The 25,247-nt window shown below is 44.5% G+C and overlaps 1 protein-coding gene across 1 annotated transcript in view; it reads right to left on the bottom strand.

Annotated features, from left to right (window-relative positions):
• Positions 1-25,247, bottom strand: part of erbb4b (erb-b2 receptor tyrosine kinase 4b) — a 281,265-nt gene that overhangs the window by 128,525 nt on the left and 127,493 nt on the right. Inside the window, exon 2 of the mRNA XM_086145994.1 lies at positions 11,774-11,925. Coding sequence (XP_086002120.1) covers positions 11,774-11,925 — 152 coding nt within the window. The remainder of the gene's footprint in view (positions 1-11,773; positions 11,926-25,247) is intronic.

Genomic DNA, 25,247 nt, shown 5'->3' with positions numbered 1-25,247 from the left:
TAAATAGCTGTGTAACCCTAATGAGTTTTTACTCAAACAGTGACTAGTTAGCACAAAAGGAGCCGAGTGGGGGTGGGAAGAGGCAGGGGTGGAATTGCAAAAGGTCGGCAAAATCGCTGAAAAATAAATCTAAGGAGACGGGGATCGAGCGCGACGGGAGAAAGCGGGTGACTGGATGAGTTCTTATTGACAACAATCAGCAGAGCTGCGTTTGAAATCTCCTAGAATTTTTCCACGGAAATCTAATGAGGAAAAAGATCTTGTGTGGGACGGAGAGATAATGAAATGTCAAACGCCGCAAATCACATATTTCATCCTACTCTGCGGCATGCAAGACATGCAAGAAAGATTTATCGTTTTATTACCTTGAGAAAGCTAATCCGGGATTTCAGACGAACCACAGCGGGTCACATTTTGTAAGAGAATAAACAAATCAGAAGAGCAAAAATGCGACCTCATGCGACCTGCAAATGAAGTTTTGCAGAATTTACTTAAGCGTTAAACTTCTTGTTATTGCTTTTGGGGTTGGACAAAATGAAGGTTATTTCTAATTAATTAGTCAGGATCAGCCAGAATGTAAATAAACTGCAGTGTTCCAGCACTTTCCTTTCCCCTCCACTGCTCTGCTGTTTCTACATCCTTTTATTCTTCTTATTCTATAACAATAATAATAATAATAATGATAACAATATTAATAAATAATAATATTAATAATAATAATAATAATAATAATAATAATTATTATTATTATTATTATTATTATTATTATTATTAATATTATTATTGTTGTTGTTGTTGTTGTTGTTGTTGTTGTTAATAATAATAATAATAATAATAACTATTATTATTATTATTATTAATAATTATTATTATTAATAATAATAATAACTATTATTATTATTATTATTATTATTATTAACGCTGTAACCCAAAAATTGAATTGGCTGTTCCACCATGAGGCCTGGTGATTTCTTAAATTATTTGCAGCGGTAACCGAGGGGTCAACAATGTGCTTTAGCCTCAAGTATTTGATTTTGGGCTTTTCAGCGTCGTCTCTCTGATAACTCAATTTCACCCGAGCTAAACGTCTGGTTGAGCTTATTTATGTGAGATATGACAAACCGCTTTCCAATTCGCCACTCAAATTGTAAGTAATGTTGAACTGATCTGACTAAAAGTGAAGCTTTGACATGCATGAATGGAAAAAAAAAAAAAAAAAAATGCAATTCGCAAACCCCGGGGGTGTCACAGAATCTCGCAACTTGACCTGGCCACAAAAACGGAGATAGGTAGGGAACACCATCTATTCCGCCAGATAATTCATAAAAAAAAATAAAATGATATAAAATAAGATGAAATTAAAAAAATAAAATAATCACAATAAAATGAATGCATCCATGCATAGGAAAGAGCCTGCAGCCGGCGGGCATCAAGGCCGGCGGAGGCAGGGAGGTCGGAGAAACTCCTTGCTCAAATAGAAGTCTCATTACTCAGTCAAAGTGAGCCGAACCCACAAGGTCCCTATCGTGCGCAGACGATTCTCCGACGCCGTCTGAATGTGAATGGAGCTCCGTACCGAGCCAAAGATGATTAGATGGGCCGGTGGCTATTTCCATTAAGCGCCGTTATCAAAATGGCGCCATTAATGAGGACAACACAGCCTGGTTCCGGCGAACCATTGTACTCTGACCGGCGAAGCTTCAACACCGGCGTTACTGAAAAGGATTCCTTCATCTGAGGCACAGTGGGTGGAAATTGATTTTGATCCCCCTGAGAACTCCCGCGTATCACCCACCCTTTTTTTTTTTGACAGTCTGCGGAGGGTGGCGGATATCAACTTTGAAAACATCCGCCCGAGCAAAGGGCGGGCTTTTGTGGCGCCGCCGCTTCTCCTCTTCGCCGCCTCTCCATTCAGGCCGACGCTGCGCCGCCAAGATAAGTGCTATCGCCTTTCGGTCTGCGTGAATATGAGAAAGTTTCACGCCTTGCCAGCGCCCGGCGCTCCGAGACGTATTCCACGCATGGCCGCTTCTCAAAGCTGCAGGAGGACCACTTATACAAAAGGGGCTCCGACTCATTTGGAAGACGTGGATTACACTTTACCTTATCTCTATAAACAGATTTCTGCACGCCGATGCAGAATTTGAAGGCCACACGTAGGCATTCGAAAAAAAAGAAAATCTTCAGTCCGTGCGGAATTAGCCGATCAATTTCAGGAGGCATCGATTCAGAGTTCTAATCGTACGGTGATCTAGAAGCCGACAGGACGACGGCGCCTCGACCCGGACGTCGGCCGGCTATAACTCGTCCCCTGAGGCCGTTCGCAGGAGACGGATTCCCGGGTATCAGATACGTGGACCGCAAACGTCTCGCTCGCTTGCCGACGCCGCCGAATCTGGTGTTGATCCTCCGAGTTCCAAGGATCCGACACCGATGATTTGCTGACTCATCCATCTGTCCGCCCACGGAAAACGTTTCACTTGTGATTTCGCCCGTTTTAAAAGAAGACACACTTCATTCCTTCGCCGGCCACAGCAGGTCTTGTCATGTTCAAACAGATTTTGTTTTATTATTACGTAAAACATAAAGTCAATTCCAATGCAAAGCCTCTGTTTTTATATTGACAGATTTAATATTCGTCCAAAATCGTAATCTAGTGTCTGATACAAACGCAGGCCAAGGATTGGATTTATTCCAGTAAAGATTCTTTCGGATGACGGGCCACATGAAGAGACGTGCAATCATTCAGAAGCGTTCACTCCGGCCGCCTTCAGTTGGGGGAAAACGGATCTATTTTCTTTGGAAACGCGACATGAAACGCTGGCAAAAGGTTTTGGCCACTTCCATGGAATTTCACCGCCGTTTTTCTTTTTTTTTCTTTGACATGTTTCCTCTTCTGTCGCCACAGGTCGGGTTGTTGGTCTCTTGGTGGGACAGCCCACGGAGGCGGGGACTGAACATCCCACGTCATTCCACGCCAAAAAGGCATGCTAACTCATTAGCCCTCTCTGCGACGGAGGAAAGGTTTCCAACCTCCACGTCCGACAGCTTCGGTCCTTCGATAGTTCTGATCTGAGGTTTCATTTCTTTTATTGCAAAGACACACGCGGCGCTTTAATAACATTTGGTTATGGCCCCCTTCGCTCTTTTACTTCAGGACGATAGAAAACAATTTGTTTTCGAGTGCCGCTTCCACTCCATCCGCTGCCTTTTAGAAGCGAGAAAGCACCGCTATCAGGCCCAGAGAGGCGGCGGAAAAGAAAAAAAAGGAAGAAATCTCCATTTTAATTGGTGGTAGAAACCAAATCGGAGATACGCTGCTATTCCTGATAGGATTTGACTGTAATACTTCCCTCTGGCTGCGACTGTTTACGATAAGATTTAAAGACACGTCGAAAGTTCGCGGGGAGAAAAATCTCATTAGGTATTAGCGAGGAGAAATTTCCAGGGACTCCGCATCCTCCTTTGTCTTTGCCGAAACGTCCTCCTCCTGTCTGGCTTTCAAACTATTTCCTGGACAAAGTCTTCACCCCGTTTCCCCCGTACCCCCCCCCCCCCCCAACACACACACACACACACACATTCACACACACACAATTCCTCTCTCTCATTGGTCCGCCTTGGCGCCCTACGCCGTCCTCCCTTCGTGTCAAATTAAATTGATGGAAATGAACTTGAGGGGACGCTAATTGCGGTTGTCAATCCAATCTAGGTCAAGGCTGAAAGACAGGGGCTCCCTAGCACTTCATCAGTCTTCATTAATATTGAAGGGGTTTGCTGAGGAGACGGGGCCCGATGTAATCTGCACTCATCTAACAGCGCATCAAAAATTAGGAAGCTCGGGAGGGCACCCACGCCGCCTGGGGGACAAATATGCCAGTCAAGAACTATGAAGGAATGTGTCCAAGGACCGGCACTGGGTGCACCAGTAGACTGTCGTTTTAATAATGCTTTTGGGGAGAGATTTAAGAAACCCCGGCTGAATTTGGGATTGAAAGTCAAGCATGAATTTAGCACGCATGTGCTTTAGAATCAACCGCGGACCAACGGTCTGTTATTTCCTACTATCTTTTTCTGCTATTTCACCATGATCGGTTTTACCGTATGGAACGGTGCCGTCGCAAAACAGCGCACGTTCTAAAAGAAATAAAGGACGACTCTTTATCGCGCAGATTTGTTTTTCCCCGGCACGCTGGCTCTTCTGGCCACCCGACACAAACGGGCCGTTGGCCGAGACGAGCGCCGCCACCGAAATCTCCCAGCGGCGTTCGATAGGTGCGGCTTCGGCGGTCACACATGTGACAAAAGAGTACGTTGTGTTAGTCGATTTCACTCCGGACTCCGGTTTCATCCTTATTATTCAAACACAGATACCTCGTATCGGCTTCACCTTGACAAATGATCAACTTGACGGAGATACTTTTGTCCGTAAGTGTCTTTTCAAGGCTGGTGACGTTGAAGTTGGCGAGGTGTGAGTTGCTTTGTGTAATTCATGTTTGGTACGGAACGTGTCGACCCGAACAAACGCTACCGCGAGTCAAAGTCAATACGCAGGTATATCCATGGACAAACCGTGGATAATGTCAACATTTGTTTTTAAGGTAAGTTTAGCCTCAGCAGAAAAAACAGATGCTGATTACATTTGTTGAGACAAACACAGACACACAAAAAAAAAAAAAGTATGCGACCGTGAGAAATGTATTCTCTATGCTTTTTTGGTTTGACCTTGAAGAACATAAATCCTTCACAACAGGCTGACATTGAGGGGTATTTCTTCTGCAGTGCAAGCAGAAGTCGCCTCCTGGAGTGGCCCTCCTCAGTATCCGAGGGCTTCTTCTCGCCACGTTACGTTACTTCTGCCCGCGTCGTCTCGGAAATTCAAAGGTGCTACCAGGAAGAAAAGCGAATCTCGGAAAGTCGCATTTTAAAGATTTCAAGGTCAAATTTCGGTAGGTTTCAAAGCCAGATAAAGAAGGGCAGAACACCAAGACACGACGTGGGGGAGGTGGACTGATGGCGGTGGAAGCAAAACAGAAAAATCCTGATATGCCGCTGTGGATCCCAATGAGATGAAGAAGGAGAGCGAGTGAGAACGTTTATATTTTATGATTGTGAATCTTCGTTTTCGTCGAACGCATGCGATAAGAATGACAACTGGGGAAAAAAAAAAAACAAGACACCCAAGCATGAGTCTGCTCTCTCGGGTGTTTCACTCATTAACCAGAGAAAACACAGAATTAAAAGGAAAATACCATTTTATAATTAGCTAAGATGGTTAGGATTTTATCATTATTTCTTTTTTTTATTTGCCCTTCAGTGAAAAACGCGCGCTAGATTAGCATTCACGTTTGAATTACGAGCACAAAGGAAGTGAAGGAATATTAGAAGCAAAAAAAAAACAGTTATCGCGGAAACATTATATGAAGAGTATTACCGTTGGAGATAACGAAATTTAACAAACCTGCAGGAACAATAAAAAGCGGTGGTAGTAATAATTATCCTTGAACTAACATGCACGTATGCCGATGTAAACTAAACTAATAAAATTATATTTAAGTCGATGCTCAACCCAACTGTGGTCGGGTCTTTCAAAAGCTCACAGCCTCGGGCGCTTCAGAGTTTCCGTCTTGTAAAATCAAAAATGCATGGTTTTATTGTGATATAAGTGACAGGAGAGCGCAGGTACAAAGCGGCCATGACAATGTTATCCTCACGAAAGCCTGAAGCTACCAGTGACATGCAGCTGCTGGTCCTCCATGTCTGACCTTCGCTCCTCCAGCTTTCATCACTTGTATGACACGTTTGAGTTACCCGTCATTTATTCAGTCCGTCGTGACAAACGGACTTGAACGTGAAGATTGTGAAGGATTGTGACGACGTCTACATTGGAGAAACCAAACGACCTCTGCACTTCAGCACAGGACTCCATGGTCCACCTACACCTGAGGGACAAGGGAGGTTCTTTTGTCCGTTCTCTGTCCGGAGAAGACAGACGGTTGGACAGACGAGTCCCAGAAACTATTTTTGTCAAAATAGAAAAACCATCTCTGAACGGAGGAGAGGCCTCAGACCACGACCTTTCACAGACATACAACGTCATACTGGGATCAACGCATAGATGGACCAGGACCTTCTGCACCCTCAAAACGTCCACATGAGACATGAACAGGTTTCACCCCTTTGTTTAGCTTGATCTTTTCACTTTCCAGTCCAGTCCAGTCCTCCAGCTAAGTTACTCCTTTGTTCCAGTGATCGACGCCATCATTAGCATAAAGACCCCCTTAGATGTACTGAGTTTCTGCACATCAACTCTGCCATTTACATAACGAGCCGCCATAATCTGGACCCGTCCAGAACCCTGGCAGGTCTATCGGGAAACTAGAAGTGAAGAAGCCTCTGGGACGACGGCTGAAACGTCTTCGAGGGAAGATATCCGAGTCCAGTCGCCACGACAAGAGGATTTGGACCAGAACTGAGCCTGACCTGTGATGAGCCATAACTCTATGTTTTAATTCCACCGCTGTTTCTTTTATGAATGTTAAAGCTATTTTTATATCGTTTCAGCTATTAACGTGCAACCGTTAGCGCTGCTGCTATTACTCTTTCCCCCTGCGTCCTTCATAGCCTTGCGGTCGAGGCAGAAGGCCGCACACCTTCCGAGCCAGACGTAAAACCTCTTCACCGGCAAGTAGGTACGAACAGAGCAGCGGCCGTTAAAAATTGGATTCTGGAGCCCCAAACATGCTCACAATAACAACTTCTGGGTAACATCTGATGGCCCCCAGATGACCAAAGTAACAATATCACAACAATATCACAACAATAGCACTTTCAACTTGCAAAATACATATTTTATTGCCTGTTTATATATTGCATAGTTATTTTATTGCCTATCTGTATATTTTATATATATTGTCTATTTTATACAGTTTTATATTTGTATTGTCCAGGGCTACAGATGGAAATGAGCTATGAGCTATAATCTGCTACAAACATCTCTGCCTCTGTGTTTAATGTATTTGTACACTGTCCTAATAAACTTCTGAACAAAACAAACAAAACAAGATTGTGTAGCTCCAGCTCGGGTGACTGACCTCCGAGACGTCCCGCTTCACTAGCATTAGCAAAAGAAGCTAGCATTCCGGGATCAGTGCTTCGATTTTTCACAATTGATGGACTCGGGATGCAGACAAGATGATTCCTGCCGGAGCGGCTCGAAGACGCTACACCTTTACCGACGGCGGCTTGAGTTAGCATTATAATTAGCAAACTATTGCTCAGAAACTGCCTCAGCTGTGAAATCACTTTGGAGGAATTTTCCGTGCAAAACAGAGGCGCGCTTTCAATCACTTTTCACATTTTGAATTTAAAAGGTAATCATCCTCTCCCGGCGTCTTTCCGAAACCCAATCCTTTTTCCCCAGATCTCTGTCAGCATTTCTAAATGCATATGCATGGCTAAGAAGGGCAAAATCCAGAATTCTGCGCTTTGGCTGTGTGTGGTCTGGTTTTAAATACAGCGTCACATTGTCAGGCCCATGTTGTGATAAAATTATGCCTTAATAACGCGTGTTGACTTTTATTCTCTCTGCAACCGGGCTCCTCGCCGAGCTCACTGCTGGATCGCCGGTCGGCGCGAGCATCCCTGAGAGCCGGAACAATGACTTAGTGCCGAATTGTAGTTATTAATCTTTGGTGGGCATTGATTCATCTGCTGTGGAGGTAGTTTGGAAGATGGACTCTATTTACAGCTAAAGCTGTTTGAGGGGCACGGCGAGGCGGCCATCAATCTCTCAGATATCTCGGAAAAAACGAGCACAGTGATCGGTTTCAATCACCCGCATAAGACAGGTATGGTATGGTACCCACAATAGTTTTCTTTTTTTTTTTTTTTTTCTTTTTTTCCCCCTCAACCTCAAGGTGAAGTTTCCGCCCTCTGGGGGGAGCGGGGGGGGGGGGGGGTTTACGGCAGGGTTTTATAATAATAATAATAATTTCTAAAGATATACACTGCGTCCTGTGCTTTCGCTCCCTCGCTGTTCGGCACCCTGTGTTCTTAATTAGCATGTTCAATTAACCTGCTTTAATTGCAGGACGTGAAAAGGTGGAGGAACCCGGTGTGTTGGTGCCACAGGGACCCGTTTTGTAAATGACTGATGAGCGACACTGGAGCGCTCCACTACTTAGCAGACAAAGACGTGTTTGGCTTTACGTGTGTCTATAAACGTCGTGTTTGTTTTTCAAAGATAAGACAAGGCGATGCAGAACCAGAAGCAGTTGAAATGGAAGTCTACCGCCTCCTGAAACCCCTTCTGCCTTTTTTTTCTTGAAAGTCAGCGGGACTTTTCATCCTGCAGGGAATTCACAGGAGCTTTTTACCGTCCGTTGTTCTCCGTCAGGTCACCGTTTGGATTTCAGATTTTTTTCCCATGATAGATTCACACCTTTGAGGGGGGGGGGGGCGCTGACCTCTGCCGCTTCGCAAATTTTTTCAATTTTTTTCTTGCATTCAAATGATTTTCATGAGAGACCCTCCGTTATTTTATTTGGTGTGAACATGCCGTTAACTTGACTTTTAACTAAATCGCTCCTGTCGCGTGTAAAACACAAAGGCGCGGCTTGTGGTTTGCGTTCTCTGGTCGCTCCGTCCTCACACACAGCAACTGCAGCCCATTAAAGCAGTCAGCATTTATGGCAGCACCGGGGGAGCTTAGCTTCTCACCACCGTGGCAGGAATCAATTTGCCTGTGACAATGTTTGCAGTGCAGGGTGCAGGAAACATCATGTAGGATAATGTTCTGTCTAAAACGCAGAGTCAGTAGAGGTCAACAGTCATAGCTGATTCCTCAGAAAAAAAAAGAGAAACATGCTACGTACACACACACACACACACACACACACACACACACACACACAAACATATATCTTCAAATTTCACTCGTGACTTTTCCTAACCCCTTAGCACCAGACTATTACTGCTCTGGCCCTGAAGGCCTTGAGGCTAACATCATTTTAAGTGTGTGTGTGTGTATGTGTGTGTGTATTCATGTGTGCATCAAACCCATTTGGAGGTAAATGCTCATATAAGTAATTTCTTCCCTGCAACACCTCCGCCCGAAAACGACATCCGCGGCAGCAGGACGTGGTGCCAACGCTCGCGTTCCCCCGGTCAATCACCGCACCAGCGTTTTCCCGCTGAGTTCAGGGATACGACAGGATCTCCGAGCCCGACTGGAAATAGTGAAAATTGCTCGAATGAGTTGCTGTTCAGCTGCAGATATCGAGTCAATTTTGCCCCGGGGGGATTCCGAGAATGGCAGAAGACAAAAGAGAAAGACTACATCCGTCTGGACCGATAAGGAGACCGTTTTAAGCTTTTGAATCCTAATTTAACAAACTGTTTGATATGAAAAGCAACAAAATGCAATGATCAGTTTTAGTTATTTAATCTTAATTATAACGGCGCCCGACCCGAGATGTTTTTTTGGCATCGACTGCTTATCCAGAGAAGGGAAGGCAATCTAACAACCGGAGGACGGAGACTCGCGAAACATTTCCGTTCGATATTCTTGATTTGGACGGATGGAACTGAAAAGGCTCCTTCAGCTACAGCGGTAAAAATGCAGTATTTGTCACAAAAGCGGTCCCTGCATGCATTTGAATGCACAATCAAGGATTAAATGTAACTGTAGTTTACCTACTTGATCCCATTTATCAGATTGTTTTGGGGATATTATAATAGACTGAATATGGTAGATGATATAAAGTGAACAAGATGTTGCTCTTTGTGTGACCGTGAATGACAAGAAAAGGAAATGGATCCACTGGCCTGGCAGGAGAACTCTGACTTTTTTTGTTTGTCAATCATTTCTCTTAATTCATGTAATTCCAATTTCTTTTGTAATTCTTTATATCAACCAGGTATCAATACAATACAACACTGTGACCTCCTGTTCTCATGTAGCTAAAGAGGCCTTCATACATTTATCACGTACACCAAAATGTAGCTACAACTGTGTTTATAATTTGGGATTTGTGGTCAAGTCTCAAAGAGAATTGTCGGCCGGCGGTCAACGGCGCCCAAAAGTGAGCAGGAATCAGTCATCGGCGGCTGTTATGACTTTCACGCGGGCGACGCTGCTGCCAAGCCCGTAAACCTAAGCGAGGTCCTACCGGGCCGCCGCCAGGAGGGAAAACAACTCCAGTTCTGGTCGGGGATCTTCAACGGCCACGAGGAGCTCGGACTGGAACATTATAAAATGATGCTATCTGCTTCAGGAGACGCCAAACACATGCTAACCTCGTTTTCAGAAATATATATTGAGTTAGCAATGTCACGGGGGATTAGCGGTTAAACCGCCATCTTATGGAAATGTGAAGCGTCTGATCGGTGCCGCTCGCTGTGACCCTTGCGAAGGTAAGCAACTCATACGGTCATTAAAACAATCCTAACGATGCTCTGGTGGCTTTGGTTACATTTACCCAAACAAGTAACCGGTATTTATCTCTGACATACTAGTTAGGGTGGCGAGCTGAGGACCGGAGCAACGGCACCAGGTACTGCCATTTGTGCTGGTTCACAGTTTAGCAGTTAATAGGCTCTTAAAATAACCATCCAGGCAGCGTTTGACTTTTGCTATAGTTACATTTCCCTTTAAAAATCAATTCGGTTCGCAATGAATACGATGTTTAACGATAATAACCGATTTGCCTTTGCCTTTCACCGTTTCCCTTCGGGGACGCCCACAGCCGATCATCTGCCACCGTCTGGCCCCGTCCTCCGAAGCCTCCTCTCTCACAAATCCACCATTAATAAATAGATAAATCCCGCAGTCGGCCTCGGACCGACCGGTTCGACGGCCGGGCACGGGGAGCATTTTTTATTTCGTCAAAACCTAATTCCAACCGGAAATCATTTGGAAATTTGGATTCCTAATGGCCCCTGGAGAGCAGCTCTTAAGTATCGCAATAAACGGCACAGCCTCCCGCATGTGATGTTTTTTTTTTTGTTGTTGTTTTTTTTTAATATCCTTTTGAGAAAACAAAACAAACAAAGAAATTGAAAAATTAAAAAAATAAAAACGGGAGCATCCCCGATGGCATCAACTTGAATTACCACAGAGAGGAGCGGGAAGACGGCTCATAAATGTTTCAATGATTTCTCAACTATCCTGATGTTTTAATCAGTCACATCGTACCGTCTTGTGAGCCGCGATTAATCAGAAAAAGGTTGCGTGAAAGACAAAGTTATAATTGGATTTTATTCAATAAATCAAACCCAAATGCAAGGAACAATCAGGACAGTGGGAGAAGTTGGGAAGCGTGATTGTCGTTGAGTCGAAGAGGATTTTCTGTCGAGCGGCACCGGGAGCGTGTCTCACCAGATGCTATGGGATTGTTTGCTTTTTGTTTCTGTGTTTTGGTTATTTTTTTTTTTACTTTTAGATTCCCCCCGCTTCCTGTCTGCAGGAGAGCTGGCAGTTTCAAAACAGCTCAATCCACGTTACATGGAAATTGAGATGGCTGCACATCCACTCAGGACGAGAGAGTTATTTAATTCCGGAAAAACAATTTGAAAAAACATAAAATTCACCTCATCGGACACAGTTTTCACCATCGTCCGGTGCAAACGCGGCTTTTACCCGGCGCGCTAAACTAATAACTCCTTCATTTTCATGATCGGTACCATCAGAACGCATGAGCAGCGTCCCAATAAAACAGGCAGGCGTCATGAATATGTGGCGATAAGCTCCGTGCTTCAGATTGGCTCTTACCCTGAGGAAGGTCAGGTCTCGGCTGCGGTCGATGCTGGTGATCTCCAGGTTTCCCATCACCACCTCGCAGTTCTCGTAGTACTTTCTCAGGGTGCGGTACTGCTGCTCCAGGTCCGAGAGGGTGCTCAGCTTGTTCTCGGTGCCGGCACATACTGCAGAAGTAAAGACAGACACCGATAGACTGTTATGGATGAGGGAAAAACAAGAAAGCGAAATCGACAGGAAGTAGCTTTTCGGTAACTCGGATGTCAAAACCATCACAAAACTCGCCGCTGTGTAAACGTTCTTGTGATACAATAAGGACTCCGGATCCGGCGAATACCGTTGAGCTTAAGCGACTGTCTCGACAAAATCCTCCCATAAACTCATAAAGAAAAACCGTGACAAACATTTTTCCGGGGACGACCGAACCATCTCAGAAGGTAACTGCTCTCAGATTCCTGTACCGTCATTTCCGGGCTAGAAGACGCTACTTTTTCCACGCGCTTTGAATGCTGCGGCTAAAACAACGAGGCGGCTAATTGATGGATCAATCAGCACATTTAGCCTCGTCACACGGGAGCCATGAGATGACCGTGAAATTCTGAGGCCGCTCAATCCTGACATAGAAGAAAACAACTTTAATATTTTGTTTTGTTTTCATTCGGTTGTCGAATTGTATCCTTGTTGTTGTTCGCTTGCGGTCTATTTTTTGTGGACGTCTTTTGCTATCTTTTAATTGTCCCCTTTATTTATATTTGTACTCCTATTTATTGATATTGTCATTGTTGCGCTGCTGTGACAAAAGAATTTCCCCTATGGGGATCAATAAAGTTTATCTTATCTTATCTTTAGTGCGCAGGAGGAAGACCGAGGGAGCGATCAGCTGGAGGAGGCCAAAGCGGGAATAGAAAATGGATGGATAGGCTTTTCCTTGTCTTATTTATCACTCATCTTTTTCATCAGCCATTTTATAGCCACTGTTTGGAAAAAAAAAAATTTCCAGTTACCGGTATGTATTTCATTAAATGTGAAAAAAAAAAAAAAAATGATGTGTAACTATCTCATGTTGCACATACGGCTTGCAGACAATGCAGCCTATGTATGTACACAGATTTATTTCGTCATTTTTAGCCGGTGCGGCTTCTATTCAGGTGCGCTCAATAGCCTGGAAATGACGGTAGTTCACGGTCTCCCACTGTGTCCAAGTGACACCTTTGACCGATCATGAAAACAATGGGAGTTACTCTTATTTTTATGACTCATTTATCCGTGCTTTCATTAAATGCGTTAATCTTGGCGGAATCTCAATCTCTATTTAATCGAGTGGTTAATGGTCTGATTCAAGGACTTCCGGGGAGGATGCCATCTAAATTAAAATGATGGAAAATTTGATCGGATACCAAATATGACATTTATAAACGAGTGGTGCGGTATAAAAGAGTTTCATGCGTAGTTATGCACGCGGTGTCATTCATGAACCGTGCACTGATTTGGGGTTGGACGGTTACCGCCGCTACCTTCACGAATCCACCAGTCTTCAACGGGAGCAAGTTCCCTGTGTTGGGTTGTGAAAGTAATGACTCCGTAAGCTTATGCAGGTTGTATCATCATGGGTGCGCAGATGGTGCACACACTCATTAAAAGTATGTGGTCATTGAAAATTGTGGGCAAAGGGCAAGTAAACCATTACCGTGGAGAATAAATCAAAGTAGCCGGACGACTGCACTGCGCATTGTACGAGGCACGAGATCATTCTCTGGAATGAAGACATACACGGTATGGACAAAAGTATTGGCTCAGACATCCAAATAATGGGAATTAGGTGTTTTTATCACTTCCACGGCCACGGGCGTATAAAGTCGAGTACCGAGGCAAGCAGGCTACGTTTACAAGCATTTGTGAAAGAGTGGGAGCTCAGTGAGTCCCGGCGTGGAGCCGTGATAGGAAGCATCCTGTGCCACAAATCCAGTCCTAAATGTTCCACAGTCGACTGTCAGCTGGATGAGAAGAAGATGGAAGTGTTTGGGAACGACAGCAACTCAGACATAGAATGGTCGGACACGTAAACTGATGGAGCGGCGTCAGCGGAAGCTGAGGCGCGTCCTGCCAAGAGGTCGCCGTCTTTCTGCAGACCTCCAAACTTCATGTGGCCTTCAGATGAGCTGGAGAACAGAGCTGAGAGAGCTTCAGAGGATGGCTTTCCATGGAGAAGCAGCTGCATCCAAAGTGCAATGCCAAGCGTGGGATGCAGCGGTGGAAAGCACAACGACACTGGACTCCAGGAGAACGCTGCTCGTCTGACTGCAATGTTCCAAGTGTGAAGTTTGGTGGAGGGGGATCCTGGTGAGGGCTTGTTTTTGGCCTCTTAGTTCCACTGAAAGGAACTCTGAAAGCTTCAACATACCAAGATATTTTGGACAATTCCATGGGAAGGGTTTGGAGCCGGACCCTTCCTTTCACAACACGACCGCGCACCAGTGCACAAAGCAAGATCCACAAAGACATGGACGACTGAGAACATGAACGTCCTGCACAGAGTCCTGACCTCAACCTCATAGAACACCTTTGGGATGAACTGGAGCTGAGACTGAGAGCCAGGACTTCTCGGCCAACATCGGTGTGTGACCTCTTGTAGAAGAATGCTCAAATATCCCCGCCGACACACTCCCGAAGCTTGTGGTCGGCCTTCCCAGAAGAGATGAAGCTGTTCTAGCTGCAAAGGGTGGACCTACATCATATTGAACCCTATGGATTAGGACTGGGATGCAAGTGAAGGCAGGTACTTTTGGCCATATAGTGTGCATACAGCAAACCCCAGTGGATCGTGTACTTGGTATCTACGGGTGTCTTGCACACATCAGGTATTTTCCCTGGCAGGTAGTTCAACCGTGCTTTTAGAAATACCGCCATTATCCAAAATACTTGGCAGCATTTTCCGTTAGTATTTAAAAAACAACAAAAACCATCAAATGTGGCTCGCGGTCTCCGATATTTGCGATTCGGTCTGTTGAAGCCGACTTTTATAAATGCAGCGCAACGCGTGCCGCTTTCTAAGCGTCTGGATGGCGTCATTGAGACGCGTCCGGTCCTTCCGAGTCCGACTCCACCTCCGTCTTTCTCTAATCACCTCCTCCGAGACCTTTAATGGCTCTTTGCATTTTAATAAAAGACGCCCTTTTACCACCTCACCTGCCCCCTCAATAATCTTGCCTGAATGTTTCCCCTCCTTTATTACAACACAAAATAAACAGAGCACGTTTTCCTTGTTTTCGTTCATATTGCAGCAAAACTTTTCAATTGCAATTTGTCCACCACCACCACCACCACCACCACCTCATCCGCACATAAATATATACGACGCACCTAGGGTTTATAAAAAGAATTCAGCCCGAAGGTTATACATGCCATAAAGGCAAATTAGGCCTACAATTCAATATCAACACAGATATAAGATAAGTGCAAGTGTTGGAGTGAGACTTGAACAATAGCCGTTCATGCTGGCTGTGATTAGGGAGGCAACCGTCGCGCTGCTCAGCAGAGATATATGACAGACCTGGGTGTTTTCAATAACAGTTGAGGGAAGCAGTGTGGAAGTAGGGGGGTCATAAAGTGAGGATAGGTGTAATAAACTGTTATTGCACCCTCGGGGCACAGGACCGGGATCAGACCAGGAGGGCACTGTGGCATGTGATATCTGGGGGAATTTACTTTTTTATACCCATTTACCTCTTCAAGCATCCCCCGCAATAAGAATGCTTACTTCTGAAACCTTTGCTCCCGTCACGTGAATTGTTTATGATTAGAATAGAGCGGAAAAAAGGCGGCTGTTGTTTCAGTGTTGGAATTCCAATGAAATGCTGAGAAATGCTGCCAGAAGACAGACGGGGCGAAAGACCAGTTAAAGTCCATGCACGGGTTGAGATACTCAAAATGACCAGTAATTGTGATTTACAGCAAATCAAATAATTCATGAACGGATTAATTAATGAAGACAATAGTTCAAACCCCTGCTGTATATTATGGTCAATATTACACCCGGGCCTATATATATGTGCAGATGGTAGTTGCAACGAAAAAGAATATTTAATTCAGTATAGTCTGTAGATTGCCTGAAGGAATTTTGGTCCTTATTATGTTGTGCATTTGCAGAAAATGCAAATGCGCGATACGGCTTTGCACTGCAGTCCCATTCAAGAAAAAAAAAACAAACATTTATATCACTTGACTTAAGTTTTTAAATGACAAAAAAACAACATTTTTTGACATGATGTCTAAATGCAAATGCTGGTGGTCGGAGCAATCAACAGGTGACCGGTGCGGACGAATAGACGCGTTTCCATAGAACCTCGTACAATTATCGAAACCCTATAAAGCGGTTGAGTCTGGGAGATTTATGGAGTCCAGCAAAGGAAGCCAGCAAAAGGTCATCCCAATAGCGAGTAACTGACTGAATTCAATCAAGTTGCAAATGTCATTTCCACAGGTAAACACACCCACTGGTTGAGCTTCTCTAACGTGACCCGCATAAACGCAGGGGAGACTACATACATGCAGCAGACGCGTAAAACTCTGTTTTCGCACTTTCTCTCAAGCTCACCCCCAAAAAAGTGCTACATCCGAACATCTGAGGTCAGAGTTGTCCTTTCCCTCCTAATGTCACCCCGATGAGCTTTGTTGGCTAAGCATGAGTTACAAGCCATAGCTACTAATGGTAATCAAGGCCCGCATTATCGTCCATCTGCCGAGCGGTTTAATATGCATCAGAAACAATAACTAAATGAGAGGCTACGATGACTGCAAGGTCCAGTGAATACAACCTCTCGCTGCCCTCCAAGTTCTGGTCACCTGCAAACAACGCCATTGCGGTCTCCATATGTAGTGCCATAAATCTGCATTCGTGCCGCGACGGTGCACAAACACCCCGATACCTTGTGGGTGGTTTTCAAAGATACCTTGCAGCTGTAAGAGCGCTTTCCCTCATCTGATATGTGACTAATTACATTATCAGGTAATTTGTGACAGCGATATATATATATATATATATATATATATATATATATATATATATATATACTCTGTACAGCAGCTACTCAGTCCAAATGTTCACGCTTCTCATTTGTTTACCCTCTTGCAGCAATTGTGGGGTTTGAATGCTAATTCCATGTTAGATGTGGGTGTGTGTTGACTTCTGCAAAATGCAGAAACATAAAATGGAGCAAATGTGAACGGATTTCCAGATTTTTCCTTTTTGTTTGTGTGAGCAGATACATGCTGTGTTGATCACTTGCTAGAAAAAAAAAGAAAAAAAAAAAACACAGTATTTAAGATTTTAATTATCTGTAAAGTGTCTATCAGGATTTTGAGGATGGAGAGATAAAATAAAACAATTAAAATAAAATTACATTTAAAAAATGGAAAAAAAAACAGAGTGATTAAGGTCGTCACCAAAAATATACTTTTATTAAACGAAAGCTCAAGAAGAAAACGGTCATAAAGCTTCCCCTCTGCCATCCTGGATGTAGGATTCTGACATGTCACTCCAAAATGATTGGCACAGGGGAGTGTCTGGCTGACACCGACACAGACCTCATTATCCAAAATCCTCTGTCTGCTTCTTCTTGACTGAACGCCTTACTGACAGAGGGTCTACAGAAAAGCCTTTTAGTCTCTATACCAACCAGTGCTTGGGTGTGTGTGTGTGTGTGTGTGTGTGTGTGTTTGCAGAGAAAAAAACAACATTTTGCACATTTCATTCCTTGATTTTTAAGAGCCTTCACACACCGTGATGACATGAAAGTGCATGACACGGGAAGCTCGGGAGGCTGGAAACACTGGCAGTGACAGTAAATACACTGGGAACAGCAAAAGAAACAAAAATGAACTTAAAACAATGTTGAGCTACTGTAAGATAAACATGAAGTAAAGTGTTTGTTTGGATGTTTGTATTTCTAATATATGTAAAATGTATCAAGCGGAGTTCAGTGCAGGGGACTGTAGCGAAAAAAAGAAGAAACATGAATAATAAAGATAAAATCATCATGGAAAGTATTGTGAGCGAACAAAAGGAGCACAGCAAGCATCTGAGAATGTTAGTTCCTTCTTGTAATTGTTGAGGTCGTCCCCGACTCTCCTCATTTCTGCTTCAAATGCCTCCTTCAGTCCGCCAACAGAGTACGCAGAGGTGACCCGCCTTCCCAAAAAGGCCATTCCGCATCAGGATGTTGGCTCATTCGGTTTGATGTTGCAAGTGCATCTATCTAGAGATAGGCTTCAAAGCAAACAGATGCCTCTCCTCCTACTACTACTAATAAGTATTTAAAACCATATATCAGAAAAAAACATACCAGCGTAGCCTCCCACCCATGTTCCAGAGGCCGCCGCCGCTTGATAGTTTCCCATGTTCATCGTTAGGAGCATCGAAAGCCGGACTAACGATTGTAGATAGCTTGGATGGCAAACTCTAAACTGCCTCGGTCACTTGAGCTCAGAGGATGAAGCTGCAGGCTCAACCTTGAACTTCCAGTCAATAGCTGGTGGCTGGCATTTCTGGCCCACAGTAAGGGTGTTGCTGCCATGGAGGGAGTCAGGGGACCTCAAGGTACCATAGGCTACCGCTGGGGTTAGGGACTCGAGAAGAGGCGGCGGACCAGACCACTCTCCTGCTACGTCATGTTGTGCCGCTGGGTCCACTGCTGGCGTGGCAAGCAGTCCAACAACTCACCCAAACAGTACCAGTGGTGGAAAGAAACAAGATACGGTCCAAAAGAAAGCAAGAGCCTGGATCAAGGAGCGGGTCCAGATTTTGGGGGTTGTGCCCTTAGTGCGAACGGCAAGACTGGTGGTACATTCTAGGGTTTGCAAGATCACATGGTCTAAGCTGTGTAAGCACCTCTATATTTGACCTTTAGCGTTAAAGGAGGGTAAAAAGCACAAACATTCTCGTGCCAAATGAGGGGAACGCTAGGACTTCCAAGTACCTGTCGAGGGGAGCTGGCATTCTAACCAGCTATCTAAGCTATCATCATAAATCTACAATCAATAATTGTCTTGGACCAGCCGCGTGCACAACCCATGTTGTTCAACCACATATTGAAAATAAGGATCTGTGCAAATTAGTTAGACGGGTTCGACATTGCGCTGATCTGAATGACATGGAAGCAGGTGGTCCTGCTTGAGCTTACAGTGTCCTGGGAACACAGGAGGATGGATGAGACCATAACAGAAAAAAGATTACACTTCCAAGATTAAGTGCAATACCTCTCCAGTGGGGAGATGGTGGCAGGTACAGTACCTACAGGCCGAGGTAGGCATCGTGAGAAGATCAGTGTTCAAATCCTTCCAGGTTCTGCATTTCACTAATGATGCAAAAGAAATGGCATCATAGAAGCACAGAAGAGCTCACACTGGATATGAGTCAGGAGGTCCAAGCCATGGCATACAGCGTCTCAGCTGCAGACACCCTGAGCGAGGGTGTTTGCCACTGGGAAAAAAATCAAAACACGAGATGACCCGGTGCCTCCGTCACTCGCGGAGATGTTGAGTATGAACTGAGATGCAAAGCGTAATTGTGTCTTTCAATGCCAGAGTCCCGTTCTACTTAAGAAGTGAAGGTCGCTACTGCGGTAACCAGTGCAACTCCATCACATGCTTCAATAATTCCTCTACAGAAGGAAAAACTAGAGATTAGTAGAGATTATATGGCCCTCCAAGTTTAAATCTATATATGTTCCTTCTCTTAAATGTCCTCTCAAGCTTTTTTTTTTTCTTCATTTTGTCTCTTCCTCTCAGTCTGGCTCTCAACGGCTGCGCTCCAATTCCCTTCCCGCATCCCTCTGAGGCTGCGATCCACTGAGCCAGGCTGACATCCAGACTTCTTGGACCACGACTACATTAAACGAGACGGTCTAGCTTGCCGCATCGCCTCTCCGTAACAAGCGCCGTCCACACGAGGACACGAGGCCTATTATTTATCACCCCACGGTGACCGAAAGCAAAGCCGTTTCATATTTGCAGAGCGGCGTGGAGAGACAATGTCACACTTTTGTAGGTTTGGATACACGACGACCGTCAGTCATCGGGAAAACAACTCCAAGCGCGAGCGTGTCGTCGGACAGCTTCATAATGTCCCTGATCTGCAAGCTCCCCACTTCAGATTGGTCCTTTCACGTGCACCGTGTTCCTTTCAAAACAAGGTTCTTTTACAGCTGCTTTGTCCAGTCTCGCTGAAAGGGTTCAGCCGAATCAATATTTTTATAATATACTCATAATTTTCTTAAAATCTAATAATCGCGACTCATTTGATTTCAAAAGGTCAGTCGGATAACGCGAGGCGCTCTCCGAGGATGGGCCGTGAAGGATCCGCCAGATGAAGCTGCCAAATCAAATAAACACAGATTGTATTAAGAGAATGCATTTACAGGAGCCTTCAAAATGGAAAAGCCTTGTTCTGCCGGAAACGGTGTAATCGGCCCTAAAGTGGGAGACACGGGGGACGCTGCATTTTTTTATCTGCTGCCGGATCTCATTGGTGGAACCGAAGGTTATCGGTTCAAAGAGGCCTCGGTAACAAAACACCGATCGCGGATGGTCGTTGGCTAATGGAGGTCAGACGTGTCTTTTCAGAATACCAGCGTCATCTTAAAGCTCTTTCAATGAACGAGACAGATGTTGAAATTTAAATTGTGTCTCTTTGCTGCATTAGTCAAGTGTCTCTTTACGAAAGATATCTTAAAGTTAACAAGCGCACATCGGTAACCAAAATGTAAACACTAGATTTCAGCTCAGCGCTAAACATCCGCCAGCCTGCAACCTCTAACCTCCCCTCGGTCATCTGAACTCACTTTCGGCTAATTTATTTCATGCTTTGTTCCGTGATTTCCCTCGGTTTCTCATCAATTCCGACGACGTCATAAATCACCGGCCGTTTTTATTGGGTAAGATGTTTACACATGAGTGAACCTGCACATTGTTACAATTAAGATCCTTTATATGACGGTAAAGTCATTCTACAGCCACAACCTTTGGGAGCGATCCGTCTTCATAAAGGTGACGTTAAAAGATCGGCCGCTGCATCCGCTGTGCAGAAAGTGCTCTTGGTGCAGAGCGAGCACAGCATGATTGGGGAAAACCAAACATGTCCCTTCTTTAAATGACATCTATATTATTTCACCATTGACATGCGCGGACACTTTCAGTCCGGGCTGAAGGGTTCCAAGCGCTTTCTGCTCGTATCCTTCATCCGAACGCCACGGAACTCATAAACCCGCGGTCTCCTATCCCGCTATTCCCTCACGACGCTCCTCTCGTTCAGGGGCCACGTTTTGGGAATAGAAAGCAACCCCTCCTTCTTTTTTTTTCTCTTCCCGCTGCATCTGGTATCGCATTCTATCAATTAAAGCAGGAGGCCGGTCAGAGCCTCATATCCTTCATGCCTCGTGCACACACCGGTTTCCAGCCCGCCATGTGCGGCCCCATCTATGAATCTTAATCTTATAACCAAACAGTTGCCATCAATTATCCCGGCTTCTACTGCTAACTCTTCCCCTGCCTCCCATTTTTCCCCATTAATAAAGCACCCTTTTCCTCTTTGACGCGACAGAATTCGCTTGTCCGGGAAATGATTTCTCAGCAGGCTTGTGGATCTGCTGCCTACTACAAGTGGAATGTGCGGAGGAATACACGTGCGCGTTTCTGTGTTTAATACATATGTATCAGCATTCCCTGTGGTAATTTAATGGTTCATCGCGAAAAAAAAAAAAAAAAAAAAAGAGGAGCGTTTTTTTGACAGAAACCAGCAACGATACTGAAAAAGCCGTGTCTCGTGCAACCTCTTGAATACAAATGTTACAGTTTGTTATTCAATTCACTGAGAGTTATCAGCATCAGGCAACCGGTAGAAGTGGTAATGATGTCCTGAAGAGCGCCGGTAACATCTACACCTGCATTTTAAATGCAATAACACCGTCCGATCCGGGGAACGTCAAGAAGATCAACCACTTGTATAAAACACAATGCAGCCTGCGCTCCCTAATGAGACAATACGGATGTATCTGCTCCGCGGGTCGAGTGCCCTCGTTTTTGATTATTTTGATTGAAATTACACATTGTGATTTTGTGCAAAATAAGATGCATCGATGGATTTGTGCGCTGTCCATCAAAGCGGAGCCCCGGGGAGTCGGCGAGTCGGGGAAAGGGGGCGTGAACGCCGGTTGTCAGCTACTTAAAATGGAGCATATGGAGCATTAAGTTGAATCCCACTGCATTTCTCTAAAAGCCAGCCAGCATGACATCCGCCACAGGTACATTATATATTTCCTCTTCATCCTCGTCATATTTCTCTCCTTCTTCTTAGCTCTTTTTTTTTAATAAATAATTTCTTCACCGCCTGCTCTGTTGTTGGCTGAAAAGAGCCCTGGATCTGACAGCATTATATGTCATGCAGAGATGCAACATAAAAGCAGCATATGACCGGGAAAACATTATTATTACTTTTATTATTATTATTAGTAGTAGTATTAATATTATTATCAATGTCAACTACAAGATGATGATCATAACAACAGCATCGATAATAATAATAATAATCATCAGCATTATCATCGTCATTATTGTTATCATAATCATCATTAGCAATAACAACAACAACAACATGATAATAAGAATAATTATAGATAACACTGCTAATAAGCTCTCGTAGGATTTGATTCTTTTTTTTTTTTTTTTTTTTTCATCCAGGTGTTTTGTATTTTTGCTAACGGGCCACCAAACATACCCGGAATATAAATAAACAAATCACAAAATAACCTTCTCGGTGGAGATTGTAATCATTTTCATCGGAGAAAACATCTTTCTACACAAACAGTATCTCTTTTCTCCGCTTGTCAAATAGCGACATAATTTGTCGGCGACGACGTGTTACATTTAAAAGACATATCTGAAGGTGTCAGCGTGATAAGATAATTTATTCCATTAAACAGTTGGACCACACTGACGACAAGCAGACAGGTCGGATGTTTACGTGTGAGACAAGATGACAAGGAGCAACTGCAGGAGATGATTGTCCTCCCAAGATAAATGACCAGATAAGTGCCGGCGGTGAAATCGGCCGAGGCTGACGTGAAGTGGCAGAGCCCATCTCGGGGCCGCATTAATTATAAACACGTGAAACCAAGTCTTCGGAATTCATCGGCATGTGGAGGGAAAGTGGTGACATCATATAAATTGGAAAAGGTGTACGGTTGCAAATCTACCCGTGTTCCTTCCGGTCGGTGACCGGGTTTCGCTCGGCTGAACCGGGCTCCGCGCCGACAGATTTGACGTCTTTTTTGCCTTTACGAGGTATAAAGGGAGCATTACAAGTCTTCAGAGTCAAACCCAATCACTTATTAGAGACCAGTGTGTGAAGCGGGTGAGTCGACATCACTTCGGGTCCATTTGAGAGTCCGAGTCGGCCAGAGATGTGAACCAGAGTCAGTGGTTTTATATCTCCATGTATGGACACGTCATCGAACGACCGACGGACGAGGTCAAACTCCGCCTCTCGCCCCCCGGGATGCTGAATGCAGGTTAAGCACTAAAGATAATGAACGAATGCTATATATCACACTGGAGTGTTTATTTGGGGATCTATAGATGTCTTGTGAAAAGCTTTAGGCTTCAATGCACGTTTTCTCCGTCAGGCAGCCGAATCCTTCTTTTTAAAAATACGCCGATTATCCAAAAAAATCGGATACCGCCGTAACTCTGAGTGCAAGATAAGTGGTACAGATAACCAATAGTTCCCGGTAAAGTGGAAGAAAATACGTCTTAAACTCAGTATATGCAAACTCTCAAATATTTCCATCTATCTCTCTGTTTATTTGTACTCTAAGCGTGAGAGGAGCTGACTGAGATTTGGGTATGTGTCCTTGTCGCCTTGCATTACCACTCATTTGCAGGAGGACCAACCGGGTCGATTAGAATTTGTTTTAAGGCTTAACGGATGAGTGTAGATAACCGAGCAATGCCACTTAAAATAAAATAAAACAGGTGGAACCGAACGGACGGACAAGCCAAAGTAGTTGGCCGGGACGCGGAGAGTGAATTCAAGGCTGCATGTCGTTCACAGCTATGATCTCATTAGAGGCCAGAAAAACATCTCCTGATACAATATGAGGCTTATCAATAAATCCAGGTGGCGTGAAGGTGCGGCGGTCAGGGGACCAGATTCATCGGGATGCCAAAGAAGCTCTCTTCCAAATTTGACGCAAACATCCACTTGGACTCAAGGATGCGTCCACACAAAATGTTAGAAAGTCATTCCCGTCGTCACGATCGAACCGATCCATGAATGTCATTTTTGATGAAATGATTGCATTAGTTTAGGATTCAGGCTAATTCTATCGATCCGAGTCGGCGTTAGACGACTGGCAGTTACAGTGCGAGAGTTGTTCCGCTGGGTTCGAAACCTGTTCAATGTTGTATTGTGGAGCACCCCTTTGTGAAACACGTCGTTATAGCAACCCTCTTTTTGACTACAGTTTTCCACAAAAGACCCGATCAGAGTACAATCGAGGAGATTTGGTGGAAGATAACACTGATCAAAAAAAAATCAGTCGGTCTGGTTAAGTCCCGCTCATTTTAGAATCCCCATGCATTACGTTGTTCAGGTTACACGCTTCGATATATATTTCAAAATAAAAAAGACTCAAACTTTGGAGTGGCGGACGCAGTGAAAAGACTGCTTGATCGCTTAAAAAGCCCGATGGACCCAACGGAGGTGAGCTGAGCTGGTCGGGGAGCTTATACCTACCTCCGCTTTGGTTGGTGACGTCGATACGAGACAAAATCGTGATTAGGCCTTAAATACATCGGACAGCGGTCTCGTGGTGCATGGTTAGAGCCGCCTTCAGATCGACGCATCTCTGTCCAAATGTGCACACGTGAGTTCAAACTCCTCCGTTGCACATTAATTGTACTCTGGTGGTGTAATTGTTTCAACTACCACACCAGAAGAGTCTGGCCAAAGGAGCTTAGTATTAATTTTTCCCAGCCATAGCGAAGGGATTAGATGTGCTTTCCCCCGGCAGGCTGTTTGGCAGCCACACTTATCTGCAGCGACTTACAAGGCTTACTGAACATTAGCGCACAATTATCTTTGATGGTCTAAGTTTCCTTCTGGCTGACAAGACCCCAATGATTCTCTGTTCGGGCCTTTTCGACGGACAAGACGCGAATATCAAGATGCAAGGGAAGCAGAGAAAATAAAAACGTCATCAAGTTGGAATTGACTCTCAATAAAGCCGGTGGACGAGTAGGGCGAGTTTAAAATCTTGATTGATTTTGAAATTCATTGTAGTCATTCATCACACACGGCTATGGATTTCACATACCGCTTTGACTCTCCGTTGTCGATACGCTCAAACTATATGACTGTTCCCGGAGCTGATATCGCCGGCGATGTCAGTTCCGAGAGAGTTCGCCGTGCAGACCTTCATTAAATTCGCCGAGTTCA

The sequence above is a fragment of the Fistularia commersonii genome, chromosome 4, assembly GCF_037954325.1.
Source record: "Fistularia commersonii isolate RoL2024-O1a breed Wild chromosome 4, RoL_Fcom_v1.0, whole genome shotgun sequence".
In the NCBI taxonomy this organism is placed as follows: domain Eukaryota; kingdom Metazoa; phylum Chordata; class Actinopteri; order Syngnathiformes; family Fistulariidae; genus Fistularia; species Fistularia commersonii.
Note: the sequence above shows the minus strand (reverse complement) of the source record. Positions and strands in the feature narration are given on the sequence as shown.